This window comes from Amblyraja radiata, chromosome 17, assembly GCF_010909765.2.
Source record: "Amblyraja radiata isolate CabotCenter1 chromosome 17, sAmbRad1.1.pri, whole genome shotgun sequence".
In the NCBI taxonomy this organism is placed as follows: domain Eukaryota; kingdom Metazoa; phylum Chordata; class Chondrichthyes; order Rajiformes; family Rajidae; genus Amblyraja; species Amblyraja radiata.
Genome location: NC_045972.1, coordinates 7,457,810 through 7,470,116, shown reverse-complemented (window position 1 = coordinate 7,470,116; position 12,307 = coordinate 7,457,810). Strand labels below are relative to the sequence as shown.

Below are 12,307 nucleotides of genomic sequence, written 5' to 3'. Positions count from 1 at the left end.
CATGATATAGAAGATATAGGGTTGACAAAAAAACAGCAAAATATACTAAACAGTTCAGATTGACCATGTTCTTTATGATGCAATGCCAAGTAACAACATTTAGTACTATTCTTAGATTTATTGGTTTATTTACAAGTGGTAACAATCTTTTGAACTATATGCCAGACACAAATAATATTATTACTTCACCAACAGAGAACAATTCCAATATCTGCATAGATTCTTGATCTGTTACAACAAGCACACAAATGCTTGTAGTCCTAATGTGGTACTCAGAATAGAATGAATAGAATAGAATGCAATTTATTGTCATTCAAACCTAGGTTTGAACGAAATATCATTTCTACAGTTTTTCACATTACAAAACAATCCAAGACCCACACTTAACACAGTTCACATAAACATCCATCACAGTGAGTCTCCAACATCTCCTCACTGTGATGGAAGGCAAAGTCTTTATCTCTTCCCTTTGTTCCTTCTCCCGTGGTCCAGCAGTCCAACTGCAGTGTCGAGGCGAACTGGGGCTCCGATGTTAAAGCCCCCGGCGGGCGATGGTAAGTCCTGAGGCTGTTTAAGCCACGCCGGGCGATGTTAGACCCCGGCTCCATGTCCTTAAACCCGCGATTCCAGCGGGAGAAGTCGCCGTTGCGGAGCTCGGAAAAGCAGTCTCCCACCAGGGACTTGGAGCTCCCGATGTTCCCGTCCACCGGGTCTGCGGCCGGTGCCTCCGAACTCCAAAAGTCGGGTCGCAGCCGCACGCCACCACAGCTCTTCCCGCTCCAAAGTTGGCCAGCTCCACGATGTCAGTTCCGCAGGCTCTGCAACTGGAGTCCCCAAGTTAGTCCCGGCCGGAGGTCGCCGCCGGCTCCACGATGTTAGGCCCAACGACATCCGAGACCCGACAGGGAATAGTCGGGTCCCCGCACAGGGAAGAGATTTAAACGGTTTCCCCCACAGCCCCCCACATATACACAGCTAAAAAATAATAAAAACTAACTCAAGACATACATTTAACAAGACAAAAATTAAAAAAAAGACAGACGACTGTAGTCGAGCCGCTGCCGTTAGGTGCCGCCACTAACCAATGAAAGGCAAGTTTATCCAATGCCTGCACGTGAACAACTAAATGTGGAAATCAATGTTGTTGCCCAATTACATCAGCTTTTCCACAATCTAAGCTGCATCAGAAAACCACTAAAATATGTGCAATTTAAACATATGAAAGCTCATGAGATTATGGCATGTTTTACTTGATACTAACTTGACATCCTGGGCAAAAAAAAGGCCGGTTCCTAGAATTGTCCATCTGCAAGTAAATTTTAAGCAGCCCTGCAAACGGCACAATTGCCCATTTTCACCTCATTAACAATGCCAAAATCAACCCAATGCAGCTTGGTGGCTGCGGATGATCCTCAGCTATGCTTGCATTACTCTAAATGTGACTATTCCAACACATTATAGGCTGATCTCTCTTTTTCTGCCCTCCATAAACTTCTCCAGAACTCTGCCACTCTTCCCCAACTAATTTGCCCAGTTTACCCATCACACCCCACTCCATGATCCACATTTGTGGCACATTAAGCATTGCCTCAATTTAAATTGCTTAGGTTTTTCTTGAAACAAAACATAGTCTTCACTCTAATTTCATCCAATTGTACACCATGAAGACATTTGTCTTTCTCCAGTTCTGGCTTCCAGACTGTTCCTGAATTTGATTGTTTCAATGATCATGGCTTTGTCTTCAGATGGCAACATCTCCTCCTACTCATTTTTTTCTCCTTTAAGGCATTCACTATTGATGACTTTGACCAAGCTATTACACCTGCCCTTTGATGTTCTACTTGCTGTTAAATGGTGTTTTATGTTATATTATCGTCAAGGGTATAAATAAATAGAAATTATTGTTGTAGAAACAATGAACTGCAGATGCTGTTTTACCAAAGAAAGACCCAAAACACTGGAGTAACTCAGCAGGTACATCCATGGAGAACATGGTTAGATGACAGTTCAGATTGGGACCCTCCTTCAGACTGATTAGTTATTGTTGGTCTCATTACTTGATTTTTGCTAGTGATTGAAAAAATTATACTGTCTTTCTTTCTCTTCATCTTTCTTGTTTCATATTTTACTTCAAGAACATGAAATTACACTGAAAATGTAACATTTTCTTAGATTCAGCTTGCCCCAGTACAAGAAGATAGACACAAAGTGCTGGAGCAAGTCAACTGGTCAGGCAGCATCTCCCGAGAAAAAGGATGGGTGACGTTTTGTGTCTGAAAGTAGAGGGAAAAAAATTGGAGGTAGGAAAAGGACAGAACAAATCAGGGCCAGTAACAGTATCAAGGAAACGTGGAGTTTATAACGCCCCATTGTTGGCTGCGGAAGAGGTGATTACACAGTTGCCGAGTTTTGTCAGAGCATTTCAGTATTCTTGTACCTAAAAAATCAGTATTTTGCTGAGGAAATCAGTATTTTTATGCGGTGCCATTTCGCTGAAAAAAGTGTTATTTTCTATGTGCGGTCATAGAACAAGTAAGAGTACATAGTAAGAGTACAAGAATGCATAACATTGCTACCAATTGGCATGTCTTCTACGCACCTTACGTGACAGTGCATTCGTTGCCATCTCCTTGTACACTGCTGTTTGAACGGCTGCTTCCTGCTTTTAGCACCAGATGATGATGTAGAAGCCATTTTGGAAGCCTCTCTCTCCCTCCCTCCCTTTCCCTCCTTCTCCCTCCCATCCTCCCTCTCTCTCTCCCCCCCCTCTCTCTCATCCTCCCCCTTTCCCTCCCACCCTCCCTCTCTCCTTCCTTTTTTCCTCCCTCGCTCTCTTATTCCCTCCCTCCCTCCCACTCCCTCTCTCCTTCTCTCCCTCCTCCCTCCCCTAACAGTCTGTGGCCATAGCGCTATGTGTAAAGCCCATACCTGGAGCGGGACAGGGAGATCAAAGCTTACAAAAATAACCGTCCAGATCTTGAAATTTAAAATACAAATTGATTTAATCTGCTATAATTTTTAGAGGTACAGTATGACTTTTTATATCCTAGCATTTTTTAAGCAGCAAGATGAAACAGGGTCAGGCTGATTTATAAAAAATACGTATTTTACAAAGCAAATCCGTACATCCGTATTCTGATCGCATTTCCGTACAAAATACGGAAAATCCGTACTACTTGGCAGCTCTGTGATAACAAAGGGATACAAGGACGTGAACAGTGGAACTAGTAGGATGTCTAGGGTGGAGGGGGGGGAGTAGAGAGGGAATGCAGGGGGCACTTTAAAATGAGAGAAATCAACGTTCATACCACTGGGTTGTCAGCTGCCCAAGCTTGCCCCAGTACAAGTTCTACAAGCTTAACAGTTGAAGCAATACACTGGTGATTGAGCTGTTTACAGAGGTGATAAAGATTAGGCCCTGTAACCACCGCTATCAGAGTCACCAGGATCATAAATTAGTGGAATAACCACGGGTAACTTTTGTATAACCATAACTGTGAACAATGTCACGTGTTGCTGGCTACAGAGTAAATATAGCAAAGTTCAGGGTACAACTGTAGCTATGCCATACAATACAGATGTAAAAGGAAATAACTAATTTGATGAGAGCTACATAAATCATTTTTTGCAATTCAAACTAAATCTACCAATTGCCGCAGAGAATATTAGGCCTAGAATTGTTTGAAATGTTTCAATTAATATTTTGAACTTTCAAAGTCTGCTTTTCTGGGACACTTACCATCAGTTAGCATTCTGAGACATTAAAGGGGATTATTAAAAGCTTAGTAACAAAGATACATTTTCAGGAGCATTTTGAAGGAAAAGATTAAGATGTGGAGAGTTTCAGATAGGTCATTCCAGAGTTGAAGACCTAGCTGGCTAACGATACAGCTGCCAATAGTGATCAATGAAATCAGGCTCCACAAGAGATCCAGTTCTGCAATCTAAGGGATACAATTTTAGAGGACATTAAAGAGAACGTGAGAGCAAAGCCAGAGGAGTTTTCAAAAACATTTGTGAAATTTAAGACACTCGTTGCTTTGACTGAAGCAAGCGCCATGTCGGCTTAATGGTGTGTGAACAGAACTTACGGCAAGTTTGAACACCAGAAGCAGTTTGGATAAACTCAAATTTTATGAAGGATGGGAGATGGAAAACTGATGAGCATTGAGAAATCAAGAAATGTTGATATTTCTACATAATTCTTCTTGAAGGCTGAAAGCCAGACTTCATCATTAATCATTTTGTAAAGGGCACTCAGATTATTTCTCCCTTGCCTCCCTTCTGCCATCTTGTCTTTGGTTGCAATCTTCCATTTTTCTGCAGACATTGTGAGAATGGCTGAAACCTGGGTTCTGTTTTGATAGTTAATATTCTCTTAGCAGTTAATAAGATCAATGAGGTTTGTTAGTCAATGTGGAACTAAAGATCTTCATAATTGCATGACTAACTAACGGGCAAAGTTTTTAATCTTTTATTTTAAAACATCACTTTTAAAATCCATTCACAGTCTTGCAATTAATAAATCTGCCTAGATCTGGCAAAGTCCTGATCAAGCAACTCGTATCTGGGCCCAATGTATATAAAAATGTGATAATCTTGCGCACTTCTATAAAATGACTAAAAAATTGAATATTAAAGCCTCTCTGGATCATTCCAAATAGCTTTGATCTTTGACATTAAGCAGACTTATGGCTGTTACCGTCAGAATTTCAACATCTGTTTGGAGATTATGATACAGTTAACAAAAGGTGCAATATAACTTAGACAAAACATTTAGCACTCATTTTTACAAATAGCAATTTATATTTCAACATTAAACACAGATAACTCTTTTTCCGGACAATAACATTCAGCAATGCCCCATTCATTTTCGAGCCTCTTAAAGTTGAATAGTTTCTACAAATTTACAGTTGTGCATCAAAAATTTATAAAGAAATTATAAATTTATAAAGAAATGTGATCCAGACATTCAATGCAAGAATTCCCTGGATAGTCAATTCACCACATGCCGTTCCAAATGAAATATTTTATCCTAATTTCACAAGTGCAAAAAGGGCTTTCCAAATCAACATTCCCGAGACAAAATTGGAAGCATCAGTCGTGCTGTTATTACTTACTAATACATTGTATATACATAATAGAGATTTGAAGTGTCAATGGTTTGAATATTAATGGAATTCACCCAAAAGGTATCACCAATGAATAATATAATTCACTGTCCGATAATTTGAAAATTAGATGGCAATTAGATGGCAAGTGCCTGGCTTACCAGGTGCCATTTGCAGTGCTCCGTTTAAACCTGTTTCCCGCTCTTCCTTTAAACTCACCGTGGACAATTCCACCACTTTGTTACATCGATACAAAGAATGAATTAGACATATGGAGATATTAATTGTATTGTCTAATAATGCAGAAAAATTGCCTGTTTAACCCCAAACTCACAAGAGTGCTGGATTATTAGAGTTTTACTGTATTAGGTAAACATTATTTGACAATCCATAGGTAACCCAAATTTCAGGAATTCTCATGAAGTAAATATAAAAAGCTACATTAAACAATTTTTTGACACTGATTTTAAGATACTAAAGCCTGCATTCCACCTAGTGAAGGTAGACAAAAATGCTGGAGAAACTAGTGAAGGTAGATAAAAATGCTGGTGAGGCAGCATCTATGGAGCGAAGGAATAGGTGAAACACCCGCTGAGTTTCTCGAACATTTTTGTCTATCTTCGATTTTTCCAGCATCTGCAGTTCTTTCTTAAACATTCCGCCTAGTGATATGAGCTCAGTACATACACCTCACATGGTATTGATTGCTTCACATTTCTCTTAAGATGGTCAATTTTTATGTTACTCAAACTCACATTTACCTAGCATGGACTGTATTTATAATGTTTAATACATTGGTCATCTAAATGCAATAAATACCCATTGTATTTAAGCAATTGACCGTTAATAAAAGATGAAATGCAAATCATGATGGTCAAGATGAAATAGAAGAACCGATTCTAATAAATGATTCTCTGATTTGAAAATTCTTATACTCTTAATAATCAATATCACTCACAAATAAAATTGGTGTAACTGTTAATGTAAAAATGCCTCCGCTAACTTTCCACACAAATTTAGTTTCAATCTCTATCTATCTCCATGTTTAACACACATTGACTGTAACAATTCATTTTGGTAGATAATATGTGCAGAGATTCAAAGACAATTGTCACAATAAGGCAAAAGATCAGAGGTTAAATATTTGATGTCTGAAAGAAGATTCAGAAAATCTGGCAGTTAGTAAACTACCTCTGGGAAATCGTGACAAAAGTCAATTTGATTTATTAATATCCTTCTAAGAGAATTGTTTGCTCCTCAGCATGATTTTCAATTTTTACACTGCAAGATACCCTATTGTAAAAAAGTGACCTACCACTCTGTAGAAGTGGTAATCTGATTGGTAATCAGAAATAAATGCTTAAACATCATTACACATATCTTGCGAGATATTTTAAGTAAAAGGTTAGTTGCTACTGTTCCTTTACTTTAGATGATAGTACTTCCCTCTCAGCATGAACAGCACCCCAAAATTGCATATTTTGTTGTTCAATTTCACAAATAATTTAATATTTTACAATAGTGAAATACTACACTATATATTCTGTAAGTTATATATGTTATTATACTATATATCAAAATATTTTCCTAATTTACAGATAAATAGGCACCAAGTAGAAAAGTGAAGGAATATAATGAGCATTATATTCAAATGATGTTTATAAATCTATTAGAATAGAAAATTCTGATCTTGGATGTTTACTTGTGGGTTTGCTTGCTTGAATTTTTTCTTTGATTCACATCTCCTCGAAAACCCGACGCGGTAACGGTGAAATGTTTACATATTCCGGTAGAGATTTACCTCATGATTTCAGAAATCCCCATATCTGTAAATTTAATTCATTATTTCCAGAGTTTTTTACTAAAATTGTTCACCAATCTGAGATCATTTTTGAAGTTAACGAGCTGAAGTGAGTTGGATGACGTCACAATGCCTCTGCTCCTCGCGGCAAGCAGCGCAGAATTATCAACGCGCATCCACGAGCTGGGAGTTACGTGGCCTAGCCGCCCTCTCCCATCCCCCTCCCGGGCTCTGGATTAAAGCTGTTGAACACGTGCTCAAATCGTGCTGCGAGCTCCGCTGGGCTCCTTCAAGTTCTACAACATGGCGGCGGCGGTCATTATCGCAACGCGGGCTTGGACAAGCGCAGTGGAAAAGTGGCCGTAGCGGCCGTCACAGGGGACAAACGCCTCTCCGTCTCCCCCACCCGATCGTCTGCCATGCTGGTGGGTGTGCTTCCCCTCGCAGAAGCCACGATCGTCCGGCCCTCCGCTGCTTTTGACCATCCTCAGATCGCTCCGGACCTCGCTCTGGTCCACGCCGACCGCAGCCTAGCTGGGGCCCAGCGTCTGGTGGGGAGGCTTCTGTTCTACGACCTGGGTAGGTGCTGCCTCTACCCCTCCCCGGGGCAGAGAGAGAGGGGGGGAGAGAGGGGGGAGAAGAGAGAGGGGGGCGAAGAGAGTGGGGAGAGAGAGGGGGGGGAGAGAGGGGGGAGAAGAGAGAGGGGGGAGAAGAGAGCAAGAGGGGGGAGAGGAGAGAGTGGGGGGGGGGAGAGAGAGGGGGGGGGCAGAGGGTGGGAGAACGAGAGGGAGAGAGGGGGATGGAGGAGGAAGATGGGATGGAGGGAAGGGGCGTGGAGGGAGAGAGGGGGGGTGTAGTAGGAGGGGGGTGGAAAGGGGGAGGAGAGGGGGGGAGGAGGGTTGGAGGAGAGGGGAGCGAGAAGAGGGGGGCAGCAAAGTGGGGGGGAGATGGAGGGAAAGGGGGGTGAGGAGAGGGAGGGAGCCCTCACTCTCTGCCCCCCCCCTCTCTGCCCCCCCTCCCTCTCTATCCCCCCCTTCCTCTCTATCCCCCCCTTCCTCTCTATCCCCTCCTTCTTCTCTATCCCCCCTTCCTCTCTTCCCTTCCTCCCTCTCTGCCCCCCCCCCCCTCCCTCTCTAGGGAGTGGTGAATATTGCGACCTATGGGTGAGTGGTGGAGTATTGCGTTCGGGAACCAGCCCTCCCCTGTGACACCTCGCCCTCCCCACCCCTCAATCTCTACCCCCCTCACTCTCTCTCTCCAACCCCCTCCCCCTCCCTCTCCACCCATCCCCCTCTCTAGCCGTGCCTGAGCAGTTGGGGGTTATGCGTGAGTGGATAGGGCGGGGGATGACGCCGAAGGCCCCCCCCCCCCCCTCCCCGCAACCGCACGTTGAGGGGACGGGACCCAACAGGGTCCCCCTTGGTCTAGTATATTTATAAATAGAAAATGAAATAATTTGACACGAGACTATTTGAAAAGGACATTAGCAGGTTTCCACTGGTAAAATATTAAACTCCGTTACAAGCAATTTGCTTCAAGGCAGGGCCACAAATGAGGAGACTCCTTGATAAGAATTGATATAAAACAAAATGAAAATTAAATACAAATCTCATTTGAATAGTTCATGGCTGTTGAATCTGTTCATGAAGTTTATAACAAAATTAAAATTCACAACACTTTAGAAAGCACTTTCACCTATTGGGACCACGCTGTAATTCTGTTTAGCAACCCTTGTTCAACTCTCAACACCAATTTTTTTTTTGATATTTATTTGAGGTAGAACGTTCCAGAACCTTACAGCGCAATTACCAAAAACATTTTTTCGGTAATGTCTTGTAATCTTTCTCGCCATTATCTCCTAATTACTAAACATTCTGTTGCAGGATATGGAGCATTTAATATTAATACAATTATATAAAGCTTTGGCAAAACTTCCGTCTTACCAGTGTCTGAGTCTTTCTGATCACCGCTGTTAACCCCAATAGTAAAAGGCAGTTTCCGCTTCGATGCCTTCTCTTTCACCTCCTTCCCTCCTTCACATCTGTCCAGCTTTGGAGTCTTGTTACATGAGATTTTTTCCTTATCCTGGATTAGAAAGAGGCGCACTCAAAAGTCATTTGAAGGAAGCTTTATTTATCTGTTATTGCAAAATATACAACACTGAAGTTTTTTTTAAATCACAACTATAAAGTTTACATAAATCGCATTTCAAGACTTTTATTCGTTATTTATTTTCCCTTATGTCTACCATGAATCAACCAATCAATCCAAATGCCACCTAATAAAAGTATGGTAATGAAAAAAAAGTTCAAATAAATTAACAAACTTATTGAATAAATGATAGTGCCAAGTATAAAAACAAAGCAGATGCAATGTATCTACATAAAAGACAGTTAGTTCTGAACAATTGCAGGTATGTCTATTGGGTGGTAGAGAGGAAATGATTGCTTTACTAAAGAGACGGTTAAAATATTATGACATAGGATGGGTATTGATGATACAGCCTATCATGTCCCTGCAGGTTGAAAAAAGTTACATTGCTTAATCCTAACTTTACAGAACAGAACATACATTGTTACAGCACAGCAAGATGCCATTTGGCCTGTCATTTCCATGCTAGGTATCTAGCAGAGCAACGAGTTCTACGCCACCAAACTTTTTCCTTAATCGTTCAGTTATTTTGCATCATCGGATGTTCATGAAGGCTATAGCTGAACCAACCAACACCACGTTTGTGGGCAATCCACCCCAGAATCCAAACACAAAATGCATAAAGAAATGTTGCCTCATGTAATTTCTAATTCTATCCCTCTTTATTTAATAAATGATCTCTAGTCCTCGATCACCTCCAGCAACACTACTCATTCTCTCACATTTTCTCAGAGAGTGGTGAGTCTGTGGAATTCTCTGCCTCAGAGGGCTGTGGAGGCAGGTTCTCTGGATACTTTCAAGAGAGAGCTAGATGGGACTTAAAAATAGCGGAGTCAGGGGATATGGGGAGAAGGCAGGAAGGAACGGGGTACTGATTGGGGATAATCAGCCATGATCACATTGAATGGCGGTACTGGCAAGAAGGGCCGAATGGCCTACTCCTGCACCTATTGTCTATTGTCATTCTCATCATTTTATGTACTTCTATCAAATTTCCCCTCATCGTTTTATTTTCCAATGGCGTCAGCTGTGAGTCTTACAATGCCAGGCCCAGAAGCCCATCATGTAAGTATGCATACAAATAGTTTAAATACAAATACAAGCCCGGTTTACCGTCTCCCCATAATCCATAAATACAACAGCCTTGGCAGACCCATTGTTTCTGCCTGCTCCGGTACCACTGAAATGATTTCCACTTACCTCGACTCTATTTTATCCCCCCCGTCATCGTGTGGCACTGCGCGCGGCAGCCTCGCCAGCAGTGGGTCTGTCATTTCGACTTTTTTTGTTTTTTTTAGTATGACTAAATGTATGTATTAATATCTCTCGGTATGTTTTTATGTGGGGGTGGTGGGGGGGGGGGGGGGGGAATAGGGGAAACCGTTTCCAGTCACTTACCTCGGTGGAGATGCAACTTTTCTCCTAGTCGCATTTATCGCCTCCTCCCGCGGCCTAACAACTTGGATTGGTGCTGCCTTTCCCGGAGACGGTCCAGAGTTTCAGCAGCGGGTGCAGTGCGGACTTCCAGCACGGAGCCAGAAGAAAGGCTCCGACCGCCGGCCTGCTGACTTTAACATCATGAAGCGCCGGTCTGCGGAGCTTCTAGCAGCAGGCGTGGAGCGGACTTTACCATCCTGGAGCCAGGGATCCCTTGCCGGGGATCGCCGGAGAAGGGCTCCGACCGCTGGCCTGCCTGCGGCATATAACATCGAGAAACCGCAGTCTCCGGTAAGAAAGAGACAATTCGGACACTCCAAGTGTGTTTCATCCGTCCGGACGTCGGAGCTTCGATCACCCCGTCGAAAGGGCTTGCACATCGGGCCGTCCGTAGCGGCAACTGCGGAGGGTCAAGGCCCCAAACACGGGTGAACAAAAGGAGAAAGACTGACTGAACTTTATTGCCTTCCAATACAACGATCACTGTGGTGGATGTTTATGTTAAGTTCTATTGTTCTTTTAATTTTGTTGTGTTCCTTTAATTGTATGGCTGCATGGTAACTCAAATATCACTGTACCTTAATTGTTGCATGTGACAATAAATGTGAATCTGCTCCAATCTATGTCCAAGATACCTCACATGCCCTTCGTCTCTTTAATGACTTCCACTTTCCGGGTCCCCACTCCCTCATCTTTACTATGGACCTTCAGTCCTTCTACACCTACACCTGCATGGGCCCCTGCTATGCCTGCCTCTTTGTAGGGTACGTTGAACGATCCCTGTTCCAGGCATACACCGGCCCTATCCCCGAACTCTATCTCCGTTACATTGATGACTGCATCGGTGCTACCTCCTGCACCCATGCAGAACTCATGGACTTCATCAACAACCTGTACTTAAATTTACTTGGTCCATCTCCGACATCTCTCTCCCCTTCATTGATCTCCCAGTCCCCATCACAAGAAATAGACTATCGACTGACATCTATTACAAACCCACTGACACCCACAACTATCTCGACTACATTTCTTCCCACCATGCTTCCTGCAAAGACCCTATCCCCTACTCCCAATTCTTCCTTCTACTCCCAAGATGAGCTGTTCCATACCAAGACATCCGAGATGTCCTCATTCTTTAGGAAACGGGGGTTCCCATCTCCCATCATAGATGAGGCCCTAACTCGTGTCTCCACGGTACCCCACAGCTCTGTCCTTGCTCCCCCTCCCCCTAGTCGCAACAGAGGCGAAGTCTCCCTAGTTCTTACCTTCATCAGCCATCAGCCGTCGCACACAACACACTATCCTCCAAAAAATGTTGCCACCACTAACGGGATCCCAACAATAGTCACATCTTCCCATCTCCACCCCTGACCGTTCCCATCGTAACTCCCTGGTTAACTCAACCATTCCCACCTAAACCCAGGTACCTTCCCCTGCAACCGCAGAAGATGCAACACCTGTCCCGATACCCTCCTCCCTCGACTGTCCAGGGACCCCGATAGTCCTTTCAGGTTAGGCAGAGGTTCATTTTCACCTCCTCCAACCTCGTTGACTGTATCTATTGTTCAAGATGTGGACATCGGCGAGACCAAACGTAGACTGGGCGATCGTTTCACTGAACACCTTCGCTCAGTCCGCCAGAACCTACCTGATCTCCCGGTTGCTAAACACTTTAATTTTCCTCCTCCTTCCCACACAGACCTTTCTGTCCTAGGTCTCCTCCATTGCCCGAGTAAAGCTAAACGCAAATTGGAGGAGCAGCATCTCATATTTTGATTGGGCACCTTACGGCCCAGAGGCATGAATT

The 12,307-nt window shown here is 43.2% G+C and overlaps 1 protein-coding gene across 5 annotated transcripts in view; it reads right to left on the bottom strand.

Annotated features, from left to right (window-relative positions):
* ankrd11 (ankyrin repeat domain 11) overlaps positions 1-12,307 on the bottom strand; it is a 166,189-nt gene that overhangs the window by 56,367 nt on the left and 97,515 nt on the right. For 4 of the 5 annotated variants that reach the window (XM_033035670.1, XM_033035669.1, XM_033035672.1 and 1 more), the window contains one exon: positions 8,856-8,997. In XM_033035670.1, coding sequence (XP_032891561.1) covers positions 8,856-8,997 — 142 coding nt within the window. Of the gene's footprint in view, positions 1-8,855; positions 8,998-12,307 lie in introns of those variants that run through there. The other variant, XM_033035673.1, reaches the window with a different exon arrangement.